This window comes from Gorilla gorilla, chromosome 23, assembly GCF_029281585.2.
Source record: "Gorilla gorilla gorilla isolate KB3781 chromosome 23, NHGRI_mGorGor1-v2.1_pri, whole genome shotgun sequence".
In the NCBI taxonomy this organism is placed as follows: domain Eukaryota; kingdom Metazoa; phylum Chordata; class Mammalia; order Primates; family Hominidae; genus Gorilla; species Gorilla gorilla.
This window is the reverse complement of record NC_086018.1, coordinates 37360184-37385126: the sequence shown is the minus strand read 5'-3', so window position 1 is coordinate 37385126 and position 24943 is coordinate 37360184. Positions and strand designations below refer to the sequence as shown.

The window sequence follows — 24943 nt, the reverse complement described above, 5'->3', positions numbered from 1 at the left end:
GACATGTGTATGTAAAAGCATGGAAATGGTCTGGAAGGAATGAGGCCAAGCACCTAATCTTGTTTACTCCTGGTGGTTGGGGAAGGAACCAGGATAGGAAATGGTGATGGGGCATGTATGTGGACATGTGCACATGTAAGCTAAGAGACTCTGGCTTCAACTGTAATAATTTTCCTTTTTTTTTTTTTAGACGGATTTTTGCTCTTGATGCCAAGGCTGGAGTTCAATGGCACAATCTTGGCTCACTGCAACCTCTGCCTCCCGGGTTTAAGTGATTCTCCTGTCTCAGCCTCCCAAGTAGCTGGGATTACAGGCGTCCGCCACCACACCCGGCAATTTTTTTTTTTTTTTTTTTGTATTTTTAGTAGAGACAGGTTTTCACTCTGTCGGTCAGGCTGGTCTCGAACTCCTAACCTCAGGTGATCCACCCACCTTGGCCTCCCAAAGTGTTGGGATTACAGGCATGAGCCACTGCAGTCGGCCAATTTTACTTTTTAAAAAGATAATATATTCATAGGTTCATTGTGTAATGAAAAATTAACAAACAATAATAACCAAGTAAGACATGGCCTGTCTAAGGAGACAAATGGGATGGAGCATCCAAGCCAAACGCAGAATGAAGAACAAAGAAACACGGTGACACACTTGCAATCGCTGGTGGGTTCTGAGTCTTCACTTTATTACTATGTCACCAGAAGTCACCACCTTCACTTGGTTCACCACAGATGGATGGATGTCATAAAGGAGGGTGCCACGGGGCCACTGGATTCACTCAAGACTTAACCAGGTGGTGGGGGGGTCTAGAGTGGGGGCCCAGGATGGGGACCGCCCTTCACCGCACACACACGCACACACACACACAGATATATTTGTGGAGCCTTATATTATACATCTTATATATAGAAAATATATATATTTATACTATACACAGGCAGTAATGCTGCGGGAGGGGCCGGGGCACCGACAAGGGCTGTGCGCACCAGGACATGGGGAGTGTCAGGTCAAGTGCATCGCTGGGAGGCAGCCGGCCCAGTCCCTTCTCCCATAAACTCCTGGGAGGGGCATTCCCCCTTTCGTGCTCCTTAGAGAATCAAAGGGGTCTTGGGCCAAGGTTGGGGGTCTCCCAGGGCTAACAGGCAGGGGGTCTCAGTTACATGGGGAAACCTGGGATCCCCGAGGCTTTGAAGATCAAGAATCACCAGGGAAGGATGGAGTAGGGAACTAACGTCAGTCCCCTGGGAATTAGCCCCTCAACTGCGACACCCCCAGGTAGATAGGAGCCGTGCAGGCAGGACAGTCTGTGACTGGCCAGGATGAGCCAACTCAGAAGGAAGAAGACCTGACTCCTGAACCTCTCCCTCTGTGCTTGACCTTGGACAAGCCGCTGTCTCCCTACCCCAGACTCTGCCGACTCTAAGAGTCCTTGCGACTCTACACTTATGTGAAACCTTTTTTCCTGGGCCCTCTCTTGTGCTTGATGGGGAGGAGGGAGCCACCCTGCAGGGTCCAGCTGCAGGAGGGCCCTTCTCCAAGGAAAGCTTTGGGAGCAAGGGAGAAGCAGGGGAGGGCAGCTGGGAGGAAAAGGGATACCAGACAGAGTTGGGCCTGGGGTTCCCCAGGGGCTGTCCTCTGCCAACAGAAGGAGCGAGCTTCCCCATGAACCTTCCGGGGCAGAGTCAGGAGCCCTGGTCCCATCCAAATCTCGCCCTCCATCTCTCACCCTCTCTCATCTCCATCCTGGGCAGGTCCCTGCCAGAGCCCAGCCTGATGGGGAAGATCATGCCTGGGAGGGCTTCTGGGCTGAACCCGGGAAGAGTGAGGGATTCTTCGTGAGATGACTCAGCACCCCCATTCCTGGCAGGAGTCTTGACAGCTTTCCCTGCCTAGGGTGGCAGGCAGGGCCTGTCACAAACACCCAAGATGGAGTTAAGCTTACCTGGTACCCTGCCCTCCGGCTGAGGATCACCAGCAGCTGGCTGGCACCCAAGGAGAAACAGATGGGCAGTACCCTGAGGTCTCCTAGTGCCCATCAGCAGGAGAGGCTTTTGGTGGACAGTGGGTGAGGGTCAGAACATCTCACAGCCTCTTGTGGTGGGCACAGAACTTCACTCTGCCATAAACACTCCTGCACTCACTCACGCCCTCACCTTTGGCCTGATACAGGTTTCACTTTTCAGGCCAACAGATAACCTGCCCCCATGCTGGTCCAATTTGGGCCACCTGGCGGCAGGGGACTGTGGACAGAGCCCCTTCCCTGGATTGGAAAATGAAGTCAGCAACAACCAGCTGTCACTCAGCTGGCTGGGGTCCTCTCCATCACTGCTGTCCCTTGGGAGGACTTGGACAGACCTGAGTTAAGATCCGTGTTCCACTGCCAACTCGCCTATGCTTGCCGAGCCTCAGTTTCCCTTCTGTTAAATGGGGATAATGGTGCTACTTCTCTGCTTAGGACTTCCTCCTCTTTCCCTTAACTCTGGCCCAGGTTTGGGGCCATCGAAGCAGGGACCACCCATGCTCTTGGGATCCCCAGCACAGGGGCTGGATAACTGCTGAGTGAGTAAGCAGGTGAGGGATCGCCTGCCTCTTAGGATTCTTAGATGGGGAACGGGGGGATGGTGGTGGAAACACCCAGCACTGGGCCTGTCCACCATCTGCTCTGCTCTGCTCCCTGAAGGACAGGCCAGTGGACACTGGGTGGACAGGGGGATGGGCCCCCAGCGCTCTCCCATACCTCCCTGTCCCTTATGGCTCAGTGAAGAGCCCACCTTGTGCAAGAATCGACCTGCCCCAACTCAGAAGAGATTATGACCTCCTCAGGCCCCACGGCCCTCTTTGGGCCTTTGGGTCACCTGCCACACTCTCCCCTACAGCCCATGGTCTTCCCTGGGCCTCCCATGCCTCAGGGGCTCTTGCCTGTGTCACCCTGGGGGCAGTGTCTCTCCACGGCTACAGCCCAGGAACCGACTTGGCTGATTCCAAAGCCCTGTCCTTGCTGCTCTGCCTCCCATAGGGAGGCTGGCTCCGCAGTGGGCCTTCTGGAAGGCCAAGGAAACACCTCTCATGCGCTTGGCTGCTGCAGCCCCCGAACCCTGACTGACCCCAGATGAGAGGAGAGGTGACATAGTGTCCCAGATCAGTTCTGTTTCCTGGGAGGTCACAAGGGCAGGGAATCGAGGCACCTGCTGGGCAGCTGGGGCCAAGAAACCCAGGCATCAGGGCCAGCTTTGCCACTCACTCACCGTGACCTCGGGCCAGTCACACTCTCATCTGTGCCTTGTTGTCCACCCAGCCCTAGGTAAGGGCTTAGTGAGCCCTCCTAGAGGCAAGGACAGTGATCAGTCCTTTGAGAGACCACGAAGGGGTTTGCTGGAGCCCCCTGGAACAAGTGTCTGTGGGACACGCAGAGCACAGAGCAGCACCTGGGGTGAGCCCTCTTGGAGGAGGCCAAGGGCCAGGGGTAGGACCAGGGGGATGTGGGTGGAGGGACCCGGAGGTGGGGCTGTCCCCAGGGGAGGAGGAACAGCTGGGGCAGAACAGGCCCTTGGCTTGCAGCAGAATCAGGGTGTCTCAAGGGGCTGAGGGCCCCAAGGCCTCCCAGAATGACAGTAACACTGAGCAGGGAAGCCCCAAGCGTGGGGATGGGAGGAGGTGGGTGGCCAGGGAAGAGCACGTGGTCTGCAGTCGGGCAGCCTGGGCTTGGCCCCACCTCTATCACTAGCTGCCTGAGTGATTCTGGGCAAGTAATCTTGACCTCTCTAGACCTCAGTTTCCTCAACCATAAAATGGAGACGGCCCTGACACTCTTAGCAGGACTGCCAGAGCAGGGTGACAGCCCCCACTGTCCTGTGGGTGTTTACACTCACCCTATGACCAAGCCACGGTGTAGCCACACTTCCCAGCATTACCTGGGTCTGTCTTTCCCACCATTCTGGCCTCTGGTACCACCAGGGCTTCCTCCACAGTTCATCGCTCCCCTTTCCAGTGGCCATTTCTGCCAATGTCACCACCCATGCCCAGCACAGGCCGGATGCCCAGTAGGCGCTCAAGGAATGCTTGATGACACAATGTATGAATGCAAATACCCCTGGCCCCCACCCTCTAGGCCCCTGCGGGGCACATGCCCTGGGATATACTTGCACATATGTAGACAGTCCCCAACACTGGACTGCCCCACCCCTGCCCCGAGCTACCCTGGACCTCACTGGGACAAGGCAGAGGCTGATGAGGCGCTGGGCAGGGCAGCCTGGGCAGGAGCAGGGGCTGGGTGTGGAGAGAGGGGACAGATAGGGGAGGGGCGGGGGCAGGCGGTCACTGTGGCTCAGTAGCCCTGCGACTGGTAGCCCTGGGGCTCGGTGTCGAAGGCGTTGGCCGGCTGCTGGTAGGTGCCGCCCATACCGGCGGGATCCGGCCCAGTGTTGGGCTCCACGTAGGGCGCGTAAGGCATGCTGGAGTCCTGGCTGGGGTCCATGTAGTCCTGGGAGAAGAGGGCCGAGTCGGCGCCAATCTGGTACCGCTGGAAGGCCAGCACAGCCTGGCCCGCCTGGGGACAAAGGCCGGCGAGGACAACGACAGGCGGGAGGGGGTGGTTAAGGGAGAGACAGACAAGAGCACTGGGTTAGTGGTGGTTAGTTCACAGGACACAGGCAGGAGAGGGTTAAAGATCCTCAAAGCACCAAACATGAGACCAAGCTTGGCTGTGGAGAAGGAAGGCTGTTCTCGCAGCCACCCCCGGAAATGCCCAGAACCATATCATCCAGCCAGAAAGTACCCCAGAAATCACCTGCCCGTCTCCCAATCCCAGAGGTCAGTCTGGGCTACCAAAAGTTCTAGATCTCCATTATGGAGTGTTAAGATGGCTCAAAGGCTCACAACAGCCTTCTTAAAAAAAGCTTCTCAGCGGGACAAAGGACTGTTAGCATCTCCTAAGAGTCATTCCTTTGTCTCTCTTGCAGCTAGGCATGGCCATGTGACTACGTTTTGGCCAATGGGGTACCCTCATGTTCTCTGTCCCACCCTCTGACCTGATGCCTGGAACACAGATGTGATGGCTGGAGCTCTAGTTGCCAAAAGGGACCACAAAGACCATGAGCCAAGCCTGTAGGAATGAAAGATGCCTGGGGGCCAGGCACCGTGGCTCATGCCTGTAATCCCACAACTTTGATAGGCCAAGGTGGGAGGATTGCTTGAGACCAGGAGATCAGGACCAGCCTGAGCTAAAATATGCACCTCTGGCATATTGACTATGTTGAGTTAAAGGCACTTGAAAAACAGCAGGCACAATAACAATCTGATCTTCTTCTTGAAAGCAGGAGAGGCCAGGCGCGACAACTCATGCCTGCAATCCCAGCACTTTGAGAGGCCAAGATGGGCAGATTACTTGAGGTCAGGAGTTCGAGACCAGCCTGGCCAACATGGTGAAACCCCATCTCTACTGAAAATAAAAAAAATTAGCTGGGCATGGTGGCATCACCTGTAATCCCAGCTACTCGGGAGGTGCAAGCAGGAGAATCGCTTGAATCCAGGAGGCGGAGGTTGCAGTACCCTGAGACAGTGCCACTGCACTCTAGCCTGGGCAACAAAGTGAGACTGTCTCAAAAAAAAAAAAAAAAAAAGGCCAGCTTGGGCAACATAGCAAGACCCCATCTCTACCAAAAAAATCCACAAAAACCAAATTAGCCGGGCATAGTGGTACTGGCCTGTAGTCCCAGCTACTCAGGAGGCTGAGGTGGGAGGATTGCCTGAGCCTATGGGTTTGAGGCTGCAGTGAGCTATGATCCAGCCTGGGCAACAAAGTGAGACCCTGTCTCTAAAAAAAAAGGAAAGATGCCTGGGTCACCGAAGACCTCTGGAGCCAGTATGCCAGCCCTGGACCACTTCCACAGCCTTGGACTTTGTTGAAATCACTGTTGTCTGGGATTTCTGTCACCTGCTGCTGAACCTAATTCTAAGTGAGAAACTGAGTTAAAGAGAGTGAAACAAGTTTCAGGATCATCCGACTTGGCAGAGCCCTGACTATTCAATGTGACCGCGCCTAGCCTGAAGCCCCCCCCGTTTTTTTTTTTTTTTTCCACAGATCTCAGATTGGGAAAGACTTGTCTACAGCACACATGCATGGTTAGGAAGTTATTTTTCAATAAAAGCAATTACATTGTTATTAAGGACAATGACACTGACCACACTGAGCTAAGTCAAAGTTTAAGTAAATCAAACTTGTCATTAGAAAAGCAGCTTAGAGGTTTATTGCAAAAGCCTTCTCCAGAAACTTTCCCGGCCCGGGGAATCTGCCTGTGATTGGAATGTGCTGATACTCTCCAGACCCCTGTTTTAGGGCTGGGAAGATTGAGGCCTAGAAAAGGAAGTGCCCGTGGCAGAGTTACTGCTAGAACCCTTCCCTAAACATGAGGTCCTACCCCTTCCCAAGTCAGGGCGCCCTCACCTCCTTCCCTTTCATTGGCCCCTGACGAGGCACTAAGTCAACCAACAACCTAAAGAGCCACTTAGTGAAGAGGTAGAGAGTGAATATACCTAGTGTTTTCTTCCACAAAGTTCCAGAAACCCACTGACTGGGCATTTCCTTTTTTCTTTTTTTCTTTTTCTTCTTTTTTTTTTTTTTTTTTGAGACAGAGTCTCGCTCTGTCACCCAGGATGGAGTGCAATGGCACAACCTTGGCTCGCTGCAACATCTGCCTCCTGGGTTCAAGTGATTCTCCTGCCTCAGCCTCCCAAGTAGCTGGGATTACAGGCACCTGCCACCACACCAAGCTAAGTTTTGTATTTTTAGTAGAGATGGGGTTTTGCCGTGTTGGCCAGGCTGGTCTCGAACTCCTGACCTCAGGTGATCCGCCCGCCTTGGCCACCCAAAGTGCTGGGATCACAGGCATGAGCCACCATGCCCAGCTAGGGCCCTACCTTTTGATTGTACTCATTGAGCAAAGTTCTGAGGGGAAGCACTTTCTGGGAGGTAGGCATTTAAAGCAAAGTGCCAGCGCCTTGGGAAAGGCAGACCAGGTCTAAAGAAACTGGGCTAAGGGATAAGGTGTAGCCCTCTGGGGTTTCCCATTATGTTAGCATGAGGTCCTGGCTGCTGGCGGCTCAGACGACGGAGCCTGAAGAAGCAGCAGAGGTGAAGAGCCCCCTGAGGGTACACTTGAGCCCTGGCCAGCCCACGGGGACTGACTGACTGAACCTTGAGAGCAATGTCTGTAGACTCGGTTCTCCCCGAGCTCCCTGGCTCTACTATCCAGGCTGGTTTCCTGTACAGAGGCAGAGGGCTGGAGCAGATGACCCCTACTGATCCTTCTAGGGAGAAGCCTCTGGCCGTAGGCACTCATACTGTCTCTGTGTTCAGCTCTCTGCCCTCACTAAGTCAAAGCTTCATTTGGGCAACCAGTTTAAGGGGCCACAAGACAGGAGCAAAGGAGAGGCCTGGGCCCCTGCTGGCCTGGGCTGCAGAGGGAGGATAGGAGTTCTACTGAGAGCCCAGGGACCTGGTGGTCCCCTGGCCCCACTTTCTCAGTGTAGGTGCCCTCTCTGCAGCATCTCCAGCGTGCAGCAGGCAGTTTGCGTCTGCACTGGGATGCCTCCAGTGCCAGGAAGCTCACTCTCGATGTGCTCAGGCCCTCACAGGGTTGAGGCATTGCTTTGGGGGAACTGTCTGTGCTCCACCAGCCTCTCAACTCCAGCAGAGAGTGGAGGAATGGGTGAGTTCCTGCCCAGGCAGCTGGGGGCCCCAAGGAGGAAACCTGTGTAGAACCAGAGACCAAAATCCTTTGGAGGAACAAGGATTCATCACATGAGAATTACTGTCAAAGTAGAGATTCTGGAGGTGCCCCTGACTCTCTGGAGAGAAGAATGAATGAATGAATGAATGAATGAATGAATGAACAAAAGAGCTTACATTTATTGAGCATGCTTGTGCTAAGCCCTGGGCTGGCCTTTGTTTCATTGGCACAACAGCCTTGAGAGATTGGTCCATTATCACCCCTCAGTTCAGGTAAGTGGACTGAGGCTGAGAGAGGTGCACAGGTTTGTCAGGGTCACAGCACATGAGGACAGAGCCAGACCAGGAGCCCTGTGACATCCTCGGCCAGGATGCTAACCCTAAGGACAGTGAGGTCACTCTTCACACCGCTGTGAAGGGAGAGGCTATTGCTCTGCACCCACAGCTCAGCAATGGGGACCATGAACGCCTCTAGGCAGCCCATGTATGGGGCCGCTACCTACCTGGTAACTGTCCACGGCTGTCCATTTGGAAGAGATATTGATGTGTTTGTTTTCTCCTCCCCAGCCTGTGGGCTCCTGGAGCCAAGGACCCCACCTAATTCATCACTAGGCACAAAACAGCTGCTCAATAAATGTTTACTGAATGAATGAATGCATGAAGAATCAATGAAGGAGGCAGTGAAGGAATGAATGAGTCAGTGGAGAACCTGAATTGGTTCCTCAAGCCAGCCTTCCACTGCCCTGCATGCCCTGGCATCTTGGACATTTCTGGCACTAGGCTGCTCCTGCCACCTCACCGCCAGGGGTGACACAGGGCTGCCGGCCTCTGCAAGCCGGGGAGGCCTACGGCTGTGCCGAGGCAGGGAACAGTGTGCTGTACTCCTCCTGGAAGCTTAGGTCCTTGAATCTCCGCACGGCCAGGGCTGCGGTCAGGCTCTGCCAGGAGAGAGCAGGGGTGAGGCCGGTGGGGAAGAGCTGCAGAGGTGCCAGGAGGGAGGCTGGCTTCAGGGGGCCGGGCAGGCACCTGTTGGTCAGGTACTTCAGACCCATGGCTAGAAATCATCCACTACTCCTCTGTGAGCCCCGCCCCTAAACTCCTCCCTGTAGGCTGGGTGGTCCCCACTTCTGGGGCACCTTCTCTGGACTGAGATCCCCTGGGGTCACCTGGTTCTTCCTACCCAGTCTTGAGGACACCGAGGGCTGGAGCAGCCAAGGCTGGCCCACTAGGGCCTGAACCACGGGTCTCCCCCTCCAAATGCTATCTTCTAATATTGTTGGGGAGATGGGTATACCCCCAAAAAATGGATATCCAGGGGCCCTCAAAAAGAAAAAGATGTCAACCCGGGACAAACCAGAAGGATGGGGGAAACAGGGACGGCTGGCGGCCTGTATGTAGCCTCAAGAGTCTCCTTGCAGGAGGCTGGGCCCAGAACTGCTGGCCGGTCCAGAGGGGAGGCAGCTGTGGGTTATGGGGAGGGCTCTTGGGATGGGGCTATGGAGGTGATGTGGCCCTAGATCTCTGCAGAAGGGTGATTAGGAGAGAAGAAACAGACATGACCCAGACCAGTGGAAAAGAGGGGCCAGCCGAGCTGCCAGCCCAGGGCCTGCTGGGCCCAGAGACATGCTTTGTTTGACACACACAATATATTGTTTAAACCTGAATAAACTTCCAACATATCAAGATCAGATTTCAGGTAAAAATTCAGACTTCTGCCTTCTCTAGGTCCCTATTCCTGCTTGGCAGCCGAGCAGAGGTACCCTCTTAGGATAGGCACGCATGTGTCACCCGGCCTGCTCACGGCTCTCAGGCCCTGCCTGGCCCATGTGCATCTGATGTCGACACCTGTGTCCCCCAAATCCTACCCCCTCATTTTATGGATGGGAAGACAGAGGCTAGGAAAATTAGAGGCAGCCCCGATCGGAACCAGGTCTCCTGACTCCTAGGCAGGGCTGCTTCCCAGCCTCAAACCCTGTAAGCCTCACCTTCCTGTCTAGGCCTCTGCTTTCTCATCTGTGAAAGGGGATAATAAACACCATTCACCCAGAGTGGTTTGGTGGGGGGTGGTCCGTGACCCCCAGGAAGGCTGCTCTGCACCACAGTGAGGGTCTGCCATCTCCAGTGACCATGCTACCCCCGAGGGCTGTAGCCTCCTTGCTGAGGGAGGCAGCACCACCGTGAGCGCCGCAGAGACAGGCAGGCAGAAGAGGGAGCAAGGGTAGTGTGGGCTCCCAGAGGCAGAGTGGGTCCCAGGCTAGCGAAAGGCCACCCGTCCAGGGGCTCAGTGGGGAAAGGGGACGAGTGTGGGCTGGTGGGCGGTGGCTGTACTCACCCAGGTGAAGATGGAGAAAAAGGAGAAGGCGATGGCGGCCCGGGCTGCGTCCGTCCCTTCGTTCAGCGGGTTGTCCTTGGGCTTGGAGACCTGCCACTGGTTGGCCAGGTAGCAGAATCCCACGAACCAGAGGAAAGCCCAGAAGGCTGGGGGGTCCCAGGACCGGGCAGAATGGGCAGTGCCACACATGGGGGAGAGGGTGAGTGGGGAGAAAATGGGGAAGCCGAGGAACAGGGGGACATTCAAGAGTGCATCTCCCATGCTCCCCCACCCCCAAAGGGAGAGGCAAAGGGGGTAGGGGAAGAGAGAGGGGAGCCAAGAGAAGATGCAGGCGAGAAGAGGGGAGCCAAGAGAAGATGCAGGCGAGAAGAGGGAAGCCAGCCAGATGCAGGGGGGAGGAGGCCACAGACAGGGCAGGGTTAGGGCCAGTCAGAGGAGAGCCACGGGCAGTGAGAGGGGAGGACGGAGGGAGAGACAGAGAGAGAAGGTAATCAACTCAGGCCGCATTTCTGCAGCCTCTGCCAAACCCCATGTCCAGCCACACCGCTGACGTGGGCCCCCCCAGTCCACCCCTGATGCCTGCAACTCTGCAGGCAGGAAGACCCCAACCCTCAGGCTGCCAGACAAATGAGGTATGGGAAGGAGGACCAGGCTGGGGCAAGGATGGCAGCTTGGCTGGGTGGGTCTGGGCTTCGACTTCTAATGTGGTGCGACCCCACAGAGCCCCAGGTTTAGCGAGGGGCCCACTGAGAGCCGAGCCTGGGGGCGTCAGCAGTGGGAGCCTCATAGCCACGCAATCTCCTGAGAGTGCCAAGGTCTCCCCAGAGAAGCCCAGACCTGCTCAGGACAAGGCGTGCATCTGCCAAGCAGGTGGGGTGCCCACCTGGGGCCCAGCCCACCTCCCAGAGGCACTGCCAGGGAACACTGAGGCTCTGTGGAAGTTTGAGAACCATTCATTTAGTTCTAGTTCCTTCTAAAACTAGGCCTCATGACCTGTCTTCAGCCTGGCTTATCCTGAGAACTCCAGGCTTAGAACTAGGGGTTGGTCCCAGTCCGGGGACCCAAGCCCCAGAACAGCAAGGCTGAAGCCTCAGGTTCGGACCCCTGACTGAGAGCATCCACCAATCAGATTCCTGGAAGTCACGGAGCAGAGGTCAGGGTGCCTCTGCCAAAGGCTGCTTCTGAAGGGCAAAGGGCAGCAGGTCAGGTTGGCTCCACAGGTCCAGGCCCTGGTCCTGCCAAGGTATGGCTGGCAGGCGTAGGGAGGCTGAGGCTCCAGGGCCCCTGCTGTGCACTGGGCACCCAGTCACCGCCTTGCTTAGTCTTCATGAGGCTGCCCCAGGGAGGTGGCACAGAAGAGGCCACTGAAACACGGGCCAACCCATGGGGGCTGCCACATGCCCAGTGCCATCCATGGGTCCCTTAGACTAGAAGGAACTAGAATCCCATCCATGCTCCCCTGCCTGTGGGCAGCATGGGTTATTTTGGGGTCCCAGGCCCTGTCCTGGTCCCATCCTTCCTGCTGCCAGCCATGTGACCCTGAGTCCATCCCTTCACCCGCCTGCACCTCATTTCCTCATCTGAAACATGGGAAGAAGGGTGGCAGCCGCCTCCTATGGCCGGGACAGCCCTCTGCAGACTCTGTGCAGGGGGTACCTGCTGGGTGGGGCTCACCCGAGACACCGATGTCGGACAGGACGGCTTTCTTGCGGTCCTTGACGCTGCTGATCTGCGGGAAGTACACGTCCAGGGCCAGGTACAGCAGGCAGGTGAGGAAGGCGAGCACGCCCACGGCCACGCCATAGCTGCAGGCGTTGGGGTTGCGGTTGTAGATGCAGAACTCCTCCCCCTCGGAGGCGCTGTTGAGGTAGCCCTCGTTCACAATGGAGCCGAACACCACTATGGAGAACAGCTGTCGGGGGCGGGGCCACACCTTAGACCTGGGCAGACCCCTGCCTCACACCACCCAGGGGACAGGGAGGCTGCTACCCTCGCCTGCTGCCTGGCCCTCCATGAGCTACAAGACCCGGGTTAAGCAGGCATTTCAGAGGGGGGTCCCCAGAGAGGGAGGGCAACTTGCGTGGGTCACACAGCACCAGGTGGGGGTCAATCACTTCCTTCCTCAGCCACAGGCACTGAGGACTCTCTGACCATAGATGTGGCCCCTTCCAACACCCCTCAGCCAGGTCCTAAAGGTCTTCCTGGGCCCTGACACCAAGATATCCTGGGACTGGACCGACTCTCAAAGAACAAGGAGCCACAGGCCCTCCTGGGCTGTGGACCTGCCCAGCCCCCACCCCCAGGCTGACTCCTCCAGATGCTGGCATGTGCCGGGCCCCATCTTGTGTTCTCCTTCCCTCTGCAGAGCTGTGGGCTGGTCTGGGGTCTCAGGCCCCTACCCAGGCCTGGCAAGTGGATGGAGTGATGAATGAAAAAATAACAGTGGGCTGGGGGTGGTGGCTCATGCCTGTAATCCCAGCACTTTGGGAGGCCAAGGTAGGAGGATCACTTGAGATCAGCAGTTGGAGACCAGCCTGGGCAACATGGCAAAACCCCGCCTCTACTAAAAAATAAAAAAATTACCCAGGTATGGTGGTGCGTGCCTGTAGTCTCAGGTACCAGGGAAGATGAGGGGGAGGATCTCTTGAGCCCAGGAGGTGGAGGTTGTAGTGAACCGTGATCATGCCACTGCACTCCAGCATGGATGACAGAGAGAGGCTCTGTCTCAAAAAAACAAAACAAAGCAAAACAAAAAACTCTCGGGCCGGGCGTGGTCGCTCACGCCTGTAATCCCAGCACTTTGGGAGGCAGAGGCGGGTGGATCACGAGGTCAGGAGTTTGAGAACAGCCTGGCCAACATGGTGAAACCCCGTCTTTACTAAAATACAAAAATTAGCTGGGCATGGTGGCGGATGCCTGTAATCCCAGCTACTCGGGAGGCTGAGGCAGGAGAATCGCTTGAACCTGGGAGGTGGAGGTTGCAGTGAGCCAAGATTGAGCCACTGCACTCTAGCCTGGGCAACAGAGCAAGACGCTCTCAAAAAAAAAGAAAAAATCTACCTATATGTGTGCGTGTGTGTGTGTGTATTATATAGAAAATAACAATAGACACAATCCTGCCAGATACAGGGCACTCTGCATGATCCCAAGGGTATATTACACATGCTATCTCACTGACCCCACTAAAGGATATGGCAAGAAGTGATGGGATATCACTTCTGGGAGTAAGTGACAAAGGATTTCTGCTTCCATCTTGCTCGTCCTCTTCTCCCCCACTCCCTGGTTGCTCTGATGGAAGCTGTTGTGTTTTGGGCTACCCTTTGGAAAGACTGCATGGCAAGGAACTGAGGGTCTTTAGCCAACTGCCCACAGGGAACTGAGCCCCTCAGTCCAACACCCACAAGGAATTGAATCCTGCCAATACCATGTCAGTGAGCTTAAGAATGGATCCACCCAGGCCAGGCACGGTGGCTCACGCCTGTAATCCCAGCACTTTGGGAGGCCGAGGTGGGTGGATCACCTGAGGTCAGGAGTTCGGGACCAGCCTAGCCAACATGGAGAAACCCCGTCTCTACTAAAAATACAAAAAGTAGCAGGGTGTGGTAGCACATGCCTGTCATCCAGCAACTTGGGAGGCTGAGGCAGGAGAATTGCTTGAGCCCAGAACTGTTTGCTGGGCCTGGGCAGAGGTTGCAGTGAGCCGAGATTGTGCTATTGCATTCCAGCCTGGGCGACAGAGCGAAACTCTGTCTCAAAAAAAAAAAAAAAAAAAAAAAAGAGCTGGGCGTGGTGCGTGGTGGCTCATGCCTATAATCCCAGCACTTTGGGAGGCTGAGGTGGGCAAATCACGAGGTCAGGAGATCAAGACCATCCTGGTTAACATGGTGAAATCCTGTCTCTACTAAAAATACAAAACATTAGCTGGGTGTGGTGGCACGTGCCTGTGGTCCCAGCTACTTTGGAGGCTGAAGCAGGAGAATCGCTTGAACCCAGGAGGTGGAGGTTGCAATGTGCCAAGATCACCCCACTGCACTCCAGCTTAGGAAACAGAGTGAGACTCCGTCTCAAAAAAAAAAAAAAAAAAAGAATGGATCTACCCTCAGTTGAGCCTTCAGATGAAACCACAGCCCTACTTGATGCTGTGATTATAGCCTTGTGAGAGACCCTGAGGCAGTGGCACCAAGCTTAGCAGATTCCTCACCCACAGAAACTGTCAGATAACAAATATTTCTTGTTATAAGCCTTATGTTGTAGGGCAATTTGTTATGCAGCAATAGCTTGCCAATACATCCTGCACCATCAGCATTTTGCAGATAAGACAGTTAAGGCTCAGCTATTGTTAACACACCCAAAGTCACACAACTGGTCAGTGACAGAACCTGGCTTCAAAGCCAGGGTACCTGACTCTCAAGTTCACGCTTTTTGGCTGGGCATGGTGTCTCACGTGTGTAATCCCAGCACTTTAGGAGGCTGAGAAAGAAGGATCACTTGAGTCCAGGAGTTCAAGACCAGCCTCAGCCTCCTGAGTAGCCGGGACTATAGGCGTTTGCCACGATACCTGGCTAATTTTTTGTATTTTTAGTAGAGACGGAGTTTCGTCATGTTTGTCAGGCTGGTTTCAAACTCCTAACCTCCAGTGATCCACCAGCCCCAAGCCTCCCAGAGTGCTGGGATTACGGGCGTGAGCCACCATGCCTGGCCAGAAACTATAATTTCTTTCTTTCTTTTTTTTTTTTTGAGATGGACTTTCGCTCTTGTTGCCCAGGCTGGAGTGCAATGGTGCAATCTCAGTTCACCACAACCTCTGCCTCCTGGGTTCAAGTGATTCTCCTGCCTCAGCCTCCCGAGTAGCTGGGATTACAGGCATGCGCCACCACATCTGGCTAATTTTGTATTTTTAGTAGAGATGGGGTTTCTCCATGTTGGTCAGGCTGGTCTCAAACTCCCGACCTCAGGTGATCTGCCCACCTCGGCCTCCCAAAGTGATGGGATTATAGGAGTCAGCCACCACGCTCGGCCTCAGAAACTACAATTTCAATGTGAGTTGAGCATATTTTCTTCCTGGGTGATGCCCAGGATGGGTAACGATTCCAGGACAGGTATGTGAAAAATATGAGAAGCATTCTTAATATTATCTTATCTCTGTAAGATGCCTATAGTTTACATGGATTTTATAATGCACAGGATATATTAGTACAGTAGTAGCATATATAAAACCAATAAATCTACATTGAATGGGAGGATTGGTGCAAACATTTTTCCTGAAAGGAGCACGATTAAAAGTTTAGAGACCGGCCAGGTGCGGTGGTTCATGCCTGTAATCCCAGCACTTTGGGAGACCAAGATGGGTAGATCACTTGAGGTCAGGAGTTCGAGACTAGCCTGGCCAACACGGTGAAACCCTGTCTCTATACTAAAAATACAAAAAATTAGCTGGGAGTGGTGGCACACACCTGTAATCCCAGCTACTCGGAAGCCTGTGACAGGAGAATGGCTTAAGCCTGGGAGGTGGAGGTTGCAGTGAGCTGAGATCGTGTCATTGCACTTCAGCCGACACAGCGGGACATTGTCTCAAAAAAAAAAAAAAATGGTTAGAGACCTCTGGGTTAGGATGTTGTGTGTTAAGGGGGATTCTGACCTAAATGCACAGCAGACGAATGGGGACACAAAGTGTGGTACATTCATAAATTGGACAATTTTTCAGCCATAAAAAGGAACAACCAGCGTGGGCAACATTGTAAAACTGCATCTCTACAAAAAATACCAAAATTAGCTGGGTATGGGCCAGGCGCGGTGGCTCACACCTGTAATCCCAGTACTTTGGGAGGCCGAGGCGGGTGGATCATGAGGTCAGGGGATTGAGACCATCCTGGCTAACACGGTGAAACCCCATCTCCACTAAAAATAAAGAAAATTAGCTGGGCGTGGTGGCACGTGCCTGTGGTCCCAGCTACTCGGGAGGCTGAGGCAGGAAAATTGCTTGAACCTGGGAGGTAGAGTTTGCAGTGAGCCGAGATTCGCCACTGCACTCCAGCCTGGGCGACAGAGATCCGTCTCAAAACAAAACAAAACAAAAATTAGCTGAGTATGGTGGCATGCACCTGTGGTCCCAGCTACTTGGGGGACTGAGGTGGGAGGATTGCTTGAGCCTGGGAGTTTGAGACCAGCCTGGGCAACACAGCAAAACCCCATCTCTACAATAAATAAATTATAAATTATAAAAAAGAAAAAAATGTACACTGAATTATATAACATTAAAATGGTATGTTATGCTAATCTGGCCACAGTAAAAAAAAAGAAAGGATTCTGAAGCTGTGTTCTGGTTCAGCCATGGGCACAGAGGTGGGCAGTGGTGGCCCGTGAGCCACCATTTGCCAGTCCTGATTTGGGAAAACCCCATGACCATGAGACTTCAGACCCGTGAGGGCATCGGGGCCCACAGCTCTGCCTCCCACAGGCTCTGCAGCCTCACCATCACCCCTCGAGTGGAGAGGGCTATTTGTACTGTTCCCAACCGGCAGAGTAGAAAAACTAAGGCTCAGAAAGAGAAGGTGGCACTGTTGTCAGCAGCACAGGCTGAAGTTGAACCCAGGTCTCCTGATTCCCAGACCTGTGTTCTTTTCCACCTGGCCAAGCTGACTCTCAGCCTCTGGAGGTGGGCCCTGAAGAAGGGATGGAATTTACTCCCAGAGACCCAGGGGATCAGGCAGAGGACCAGCAGGGAGGAAGGCCGGGAGGGTAGCTTCAGTGTGACTGGGGATCAGGCGACTCGATTCAGTCTCAAGTCTGGTGCTCAGAGGCACAGTGGGGAGCGCCTTTGAAGTCAGGACAGAGCCATTGTCAAAGGGGCTCCTGAGCTACTGACAAACCAAGACAAGCAAGGCAGACTCTGAACACTGGGAGATGTGCAGTACACGGCCAGCTGCTTGGGCCGTGGACTGCACAACTCCAGGGACTGCTAGTCACACAACCCCTTGCACTGGTGTACTGCAACAAGTCCAAGGCTCCTACCAGAAAACTGTCAGGTTGGGAACCTGAGGCCCAGTCCTGGATGTCACCAGATGCCACCAAACCAGAACAGAAAAAGCTCCTGATCAGAAAGAGACTTCAGACACTGAGGAATCATACAGACCCGCCAATTCAAATCCAAGGCCTGCTGCTTATACTGGGTAGCCTCAGGCAAGTGACTTAACCTCTCCGAGCCTCAGATTGGTCCTCTGTAAAAATTAACATCCCCTCTGGGGCAGATGGGAGAATTAGAGCAAGTACCCAGAGCAGAGCTTTGGAAGCCCCATAGGGGCTGCATAACGTTCATTTCCTCTCTCAAGGCCCCAGAAAAGAGGAATAACACCAGGAAGGCCCCTCTCGAACACTTACTAACAGACACGTGCTCCCGGGGGCTGGAGGAGACCCCACTGCTGCCAGCGCTGAAAATAAGTGTGGATCTCCTTCCAAAAACAGAACAATATCAGGCTCCCTGAAGACAGAGAGGAGGTGGGAGGGGAAACAGGCAGGCAGAAGCCTGGGCCCTGGGGACGGCAGAGGAGGAACCATTAAGACTGGGCTCTCTTGGGAGACAGAGGCAGGGAGTCCTCAGAGAAGCCAGGAGGAAAGTGCTGGAGAGGATGTGTCCCCAAGAGGGTGCAGAGCAAGAACAAAATAGCTTCGGAGGGACTGGGCGGGGCCGTATGGCCCCAGCAGACCCCCGCCTCGGTCAGGCATTCATCACAGGTCACAAGTTTCTCGGCTCCTGGCACTGCGCTGGGAGGGGCACCAGGCGGTAATTCAGTCCAAGAGACCCTGCTGTGGGAGCCGATTGTGTGGGGAGCAAGACTCTGAGTCAGATGACCTGGGCCCACTGAATCCCAGTGTGGCCACTTGACCAGTGGGGTGACCTAAGGCCACTGACTTAACCTCTTGAGCCTCAGTTTCTGCATCTGTCAAGTGGGGGCAACAATAGCACCGAAACCAACGATGCATTGTGAGGAATCAGTGAGGTCATGCATGCAAGGAAGGGCACGTGGCCTGGAGTAAGGAGCCCCAGAAGGCTAGACTGCCACTAAACTCGTGGAACAGATCACAAAGGCAATGGCGGTCCCTAGCAAACGCCAGGAGGGAGCAGTGGTGGCCAGGGAAAAGGGCCCTGAAGCTGGGCCTCCGGGTGGAGACAAGAATGAGCCAGGCCTGCAAAGATCTGGGGGAAGTATGTTCCAGGCACAGGAACAGAAAGTGCAAAGGCTGAAGGCAGGAAAAGGTTTTGTACGATGAGGTGGGAAGGAATATGGCTGGAGCAGTGACCCGGGAACTAAGTACATGGGACATGCAGCGGGACAAGGCCTGGTGAGCTGTGGTGGGGACTTTGTTGTTTTTTTTTTTTTTTTGAGACAGGGTCTCGCTCTGTTGCCCAGGCTGGAGTGCAGTGGTGTGATCTTGGCTCACTGCAACCTTTGCCTCTTGGGTTCAAGCCTTTCTCCTGCCTCAGCCTCCCAAGTAGCTGGGATTACAGGCGTGTGCCACCAAACCCAGCTAATTTTTGTATTTTTAGCAGAGACGGGGTTGTGCCATGTTGGCCAGGCTGGTCTTGAACTCCTGATCTCAGGTGATTCGCCCACCTCGGCCTCCCAAAGTGCTGGGGTTACAGGCGTGAGCCACCTCGCGCGGCCTACAACCCAAGCTTCTAAGGCTGGGGTCAAGGCCCTTCATGTGCTGGCCCCGCCCACCGCTCCTGGGGTCTCACCTCCTTCCACTCCCCCTACCACCTGCCTCCCCACCTTTGCACGCCCCAGGCCCCTTTCCATGTTTTCCTCCCTGGAAGACTGACTGTCCCTACCGCCTGCTACAGGCTAAGCTACAACCTACTTTGCTGTTGGTTTGCTGGAGTGGAGTGAGTGAGCTGCCTGCCCTGCCCTGGGGCCTGGGAGGCCTCTTCTGGGGCTTGACATCAGCCGTTCGTTCACTCAACATTTCCTGAGCACCTAGTATGTACCAGCCCTGTGCAAGGGGCTGAGGACACAGTTGGGAACAGGATGTATGAGGTTCCTGTTCTTACCGAGGGAGACAAGTGTCATGAAGAACGAAGCAGGGCAAGAGGAGGCGGACTGGGGGCCCAGGGAGGCCTCTGATGCAGCGACCTTTGAGCAGAAGCCTGACTCAGTGAGGGACCCGAGCCCAGGGAAGAAGCAGCCACAGGTGCCAAGGCCTTGGGTGCAAAGAAGCTGGGTGTGTTCAGGAGCAGCACGGAGGCCCGCACCGTAGGAGCCGAGCAAGTGAAGGAGACACCAAGAGGCGAGGCTGGCGAGGAAGATGGGTTGGCCTTGAGGGCCACGGTGAGTTCAGGAGACACTGCAGGCTGAAGAGCAGCTGAGTGACTTGATGCGACTTAGGTTTGAGAAGAATCAGACTGGCTGCTATGGAGAGAAAAGACTGTGGTGGCAAAGGTGAATGCAAGCAGCCCAGACAGGAGCTACGACAGCACCCAGGTGAGGGACGGGCCTGGGGCTGGTGCAGGCAGTGGAGATGGGGAGAAGTAGTGGGTGCTGAATATATATATATTTTTTTGAGATGGAGTCTCGCTCTGTTGCCCGGACTGGAGTGCAGGGGCGCAATCTCAGCTCACTGCAACTTCCGCCTCCCGGGTTCAAGTGATTCTCCTGCCTCAGCCTCCTGAGTAGCTGGGATTATAGTCGTGCGCTCCTGCACCTGGCTAAGTTTTATATTTTTAGTAGAGATGGGGTTTCACCATGTTGGCCAGGTTGGTCTCGAACTCCTGACCTCAGGCAATCCGCCCGCCTTGGCCTCCCAAAGTGCTGGGATTACAAGCGTGAGCCACTATGCCCGGCCTGAATATATTTTGAAAGTAGAGCCACCAGAATCTGCAGACACAGCCGACGTAGGGAGTGAGAGGAAGAGTGAAGAAGCTGGGGATGGTGGCTCACGCCTGTGATCCCAGCACTTTGGGAGGCTGAGGTAGGTGGATCACTTGAGGGTGAGTGATCACTCCTGGGTGAGCCCAGGAGTTTGAGACCAGCCTGGGCAACATGGTGAAACCCCATCTCTACTAAAAATACAAAAATTAGCCAGGCAGAGGCTGAGGCCAGAGGATTGCTTGAGCCCAGGAGATGAAGGTTGCAGTGAGTTCTGATTGCATCACTATACTCCAGCCTGGGGGACAGAGGGAGACCCTGTCTCAAAAAAAAAAAAAAAAAAAAGAAGGGGCTGAGCGTGGTGGCTCACGCCTGTAATCCCAACACTTTGGGAGGCTAAGGTGGGCAGATTGCTTGAGACCAGCCTGACCAACATGATGAAATCCTGTCTCTACTAAAAATACAAAAATTAGCCAGGTGTGAAAAAAAAAAAAAGAAAAAGAAAAGAGCAGATGGGGGAGGAAGTCGTGGGGTTTAGGCTCAATGATGATAATGGGGAGCAGAGCCGTCGCCTGCAAATGCCACATCCCTTGCAGCCTGCTGGTCCACAAGTGGGGAAACTGAGGCTTGGGGAAGGGAAGGAACATCACTGAGGACACAGAACCAGTCCCTTACAGTCTCCTGAACCCCCTGCAGGGCTGTCAGCTGCCCTCTGTGTCAAGGGTTTAACTTCTCCATTTAGCAGCTGTCCCCCACCCCGAGTGGCAGCTCCCCCAAAGCACGACACAAGCCTCAGGTTTCTGCCCCTCAGCCACTCACAGTACATGAGAGGAGGAACAGAGACTTGCCCAGGGCCTGCTGTGTGCCCAGAAATGTATGCTCTCGACTCCACCAGCTCAATATTCTTATTCCCATTTTAGAGCCGCTTCTAGGGACCTGCACAGGTCTTGCAGCTGGGCAGGAGTGGAGTTGAGGCTTGAACCTGAGTCTCTCTGGGTCCAAAGCTGGTGCCCTGTGCCAGGCAGCATCCCTGGGTCACTTGCTAAGGCCAGATCTGCAGGGACAGCAAGGAGCACACAGAGCAGCCACAAGGAGCCACTGGAGAACCGGAAATGAAACCAGAATGAAATTCCACACTGGCCACAGCAGCCGAGACACTGGGGAAAATTCGTCCAACAAGCGGATCTGCTGTGGGAAAGGGAGACAGGTCTTCAGAGGCAGAGCCAGAGGCCCAGAAACAGGGGAGGATGGAGGGTGATGGCAAAGGGAGGACCCAGGTCACCAGCAAGCAGAGGGAAAACAAGCTTCCCTCGAGCTAAAGCAAACGCTAAAAAAAGGCACCAAGGTAAACCTGCCAAGCCTCTTTGGTTTTTTTCCACCCTCTTTAAAATCCAATCCTGAGTCTTTTTTAAAAACGGATTCCAGATGGCGCTTGGTGGAGATCTATGTCAAACTCAGAAAAATAAATCAGAAGGAATCTCAGAATCTTGGATTTCAGGATCCTTGGCTACTGGATTCAGAGACACATAGAAACAGAGACCCCAGAAGCACCAAGCCCTTTGTGGCCTACCCTGATCTCATCTGTCCCCCTCCCCACCCTATGCAGCCACCACAGAGGGCTGAGGGTGGGTGGTGTCCTCAGGCTGTCTGACAGCTCTGCACCTGCCTTCCTACCTTCTTCATCTTCAATGGGAGCGAACTCCTCTTTGCCCTCTGAACGCTGCTGGGATATAGTGACTCCCAGACACCTTCAGGGACATCCCACTTCCCAGTCACTCTTTCCCACCCTGAGACTTGGTCACTCCTGGCTGGGACCTATTTACAAGTCTGTCCCCACCCTGAGACCCTGAACCAGCCCACGGCCTCCCAGGAGCTGGTGCCAATGGAAGAAGGCACCTAAATCATCTATTTTAATCCCCATAAAAATCTGCAAATCATCCCCACAAAGCAGTCTTATACTTAGAGCATTTCACAGTCAGGGAGGCTAAGGCTCAGAGAGGCCCTGCCTCTCGCTGACCCACAGCAGGTAAATGGGGAACCTGCCTCACATCCGGGCCTGCTCTTCCAGCTCACCCACGACCTCTGTGTCCAGCTGCCTATCCATGAAGGATCGAATTCCAGAATCCCAAACTCTAAGGTCAACATGAGACCAAGGAGGCATGCCTGCTGGTCCTGAGCCGTGTCCCGCAGTGCAAAAGGGCACGGGCCCACTTTACTTGAGGGGAGATACCTCTGCAGACAGACCACCCAGGGTGTGCCTAGGACCCACTGCAGGGCGTCGGCTAACGAAGGCTCAGGGTGAGCTGTGCCCAGCCAGCATGGGGGTGGCTGAGATCACTGTAATGCTGCCAGGAACCTCCTAGAGGCCTCGTTTTAAACGTTTTTAGACAATGCTGGCTTTCCCCAGATAAGCTGCAGAGAGATGACATCTAGAGCCCACGGCACTCTGTCCTCCCAGCTCCAAATGGAACCGTCTACCTCGCCCTGGGCAGGAACATCCCTGAGCTGGGCGGCTCGGGGGAGCCCTGGTCCCAGCCCTGCGGTGCAGGCAGCCAGGCAGCTGGCCCCTGCCCATGTCCAGGTGCCTGACACCACCACAGCCTCCTCTCCAGCCTCCTCCAGGCAGTCCCCAGGCAGCAGCCAGGGGGATATCACCCACTCCAAACCTCAACAGTCCCTCCGCTGGCTGAAGATAAAGTCCATCACCCTAGAATGGCCCTGAGGTCCCCCTGCTTGGGCCATGAGTCCTTCCTCCAGTGCCCCAGGCTCTCTCAGCCTCCCCAGTGACCTCTCTCAGCCTCCCCAGCACCAGCTGCCGGGCCCCAGTCCTGGGTTCATACTCGACCCCTCCAACCAGTCTGACATTCGGGCCAGCAGCTTCAACCTCCTCCCAAAACTGTCAAGTCCCTCCACCCGGGGGCAGGCCACTGTCACCCCTCTCCAGGCAATGACAGCAGCCCATATGTCCACTTGCATCCCCACACTCTGTCCCCTCACAGCAGCCAGACAATCCCCTTAAACCCAAGTCAGGTCATGTCACCCCCCAGCTCTAGACTCTTGGATTGATGATCACCCACCGCCCCCTGCCCAGGTAAAGACCTTCCCCCACCAAACCCCAGGGCTCCTGCCTTCTTCTGAAGCTTCCCAACACTCTCCTCCCAAGCCCTCCCGAGTTCATCCCTGCCTCAGGGCATTCACACTCGGCTCTTTCCTCTGCCTGGGATGCCTGTATTTCTCCAGATCTTCCTTCAGCTGGCTCCTCAACACGCACATCTCAACACAAAAGACACCTCCCCAGAGAAGCCCTCCAGACCAGACTCCAGATCTAAGGTATTCTCCAGTGCCTCAATTAATTTTCTTGGTAACATCACAATATAACTTCTTTCCTATTTGTTGGTTCAGTTGTTGGGTGCATGTCTCTCCCCCAGACCCAGGGAGAGGGTCAGGAAAGGCTTCGAGGGGAGTAGACAGCAAGTCTGATAGTCAGAGAGGCCCAGGCAGCACGGAGGGTGGAAAGGAGAATTATCCCCTCCTGAGCGTCCTTGGCTGGCACCTCTGCTTGCACACCCCTGTGCACAGGGAGCTCACTCCCTGAAAAGGGGGCTGCCGAGCCCTCTCCCCACAAGCTGAACCCAGCCTTCCTGCCCTTGTCCTGGTGCAGGCATCCATCCTGCCTCCTGGGGAAAGGCTGAGGGAAGAAGGGAGCGGTCACACTTTGAGAAATGAGTCAGGCTGCCAAGGGCCCCCCTTCACAGGAACAGGGCCTTGTCTTCCCCCAGGGTCATGTGAGGAAAACGGCTGAAGCCACATGGACACATGATGGGTGTTGAGCAGCCCCTTGTCTTCCTGAAGAGTCTCACTCTGGGGAAAAGGTGGGGGTGGGGCAGGTGGGGCTCCGGGCCCCTCCCCCACCCCTGCCTCACACCGGGTTGTGCAGCCTTGGAAGTGACCCACTGGGGATTAGGCGTAATCTCTGCAAGCTGTCGCCCCGAGTGCTCGGTGGTGGGGGTGGAGTGGACTCCGCTGGGCAGGGCCTGGGCGAGCAGACCCCTGCCTTCCCAAGGTGCTGAGGCTGGGCCTGGGTGATCTGCAGGCCCCTCCCTCTTTCCAGAATGCCCCATCTTCCTCTCCTCTGGCTGAGTAACCTCAAGGGGGCCTTGGAGCCTCATGAAAAAGGGGGAAATTGGCCAGGCACGGTGGCTCATGGGTGTAATCCCAGCTATGTAGGAGGCCAAGGCAGGAGGATCACTTGAACCCAGGAGTTTGAGACCAGCCTGGGGAACATAGTGAGGCCTCGTCTCTACAAAAAAAAAAAAAAAAAAAAAGGAGAGAAAGGAGGAAACAAAGACCCAGAGAGGGCTCACTTGACTGGCCCAGGGCCTTACTCTCAGTGGCAGAAGTATCTGGACCGCCATCCCCATAATCTTGTACCCCCCAGGGCCTTCTTTACCCCAGGTCTTATCACCTCTGCCCTTTCAGAGGCAGGGAAGAGGTGGGAGAGGGGAGCAACATCACCACCTGGAAAGGGGTGTAAATGCCAACCAAACACTGCAGAGCCCTTCAGGGCTAGACCTCATTTACATGCCCCGAGACTCCTGGGGTAGGCGCTGTTGTACCCATTTTATAGATGCGGCCACTGAGGCTCTGTGAGGTCTCTCAGTTGATAAGAAGGGCAGGATTGGCCAGGCGTGATGGCTCATGGCTGTAATCCCAGCACTTTGGGAGGCAGAGGCGGGTGGATGACTTGAGGTCAGGAGTTCGAGACCAGCCTGGCCAACATGGTGAGACCCCATCTCTACTAAAAATACAAAAAAAATTAGCCAGGCATGGTGGTGGATGCCTGTAATCTCAGCTACTTGGGAGGCTGAGGCAGGAGAATCGGTTGACCCCAATTGTGGAGGTTGCAGTGAGTTGGAATCGTGCTACTGTACTCCAACCTAGGTGACAGAGTAAGACTTTGTCTCAAAAAAAAAAAAAAAAAAAAGGGCAGGGTTAACCATCCAGTTCTGTCTGCTTTTCCTCACCCCA

The 24943-nt window shown here is 54.8% G+C and overlaps 1 protein-coding gene across 4 annotated transcripts in view; it reads right to left on the bottom strand.

Annotated features, from left to right (window-relative positions):
• Positions 1 to 651: 651 nt before the first annotated feature.
• The window catches only part of SYNGR1 (synaptogyrin 1), a 35594-nt gene continuing 11302 nt past the window's right edge, over positions 652 to 24943 (bottom strand). The window contains exons 1-4 of one of the 4 annotated variants that reach the window (XM_019020177.4): positions 21959 to 23704; positions 11727 to 11964; positions 10053 to 10198; positions 8345 to 8658 (exon numbers count right to left, since the gene is read on the bottom strand). In XM_019020177.4, coding sequence (XP_018875722.1) covers positions 8566 to 8658; positions 10053 to 10198; positions 11727 to 11964; positions 21959 to 22060 — 579 coding nt within the window. In that variant the 5' untranslated portion in view covers positions 22061 to 23704 and the 3' untranslated portion in view covers positions 8345 to 8565. Of the gene's footprint in view, positions 4541 to 8344; positions 8659 to 10052; positions 10199 to 11726; positions 11965 to 21958; positions 23705 to 24943 lie in introns of those variants that run through there. The other 3 variants (XM_031005449.3, XM_063704686.1, XM_031005450.3) reach the window with 3 other exon arrangements.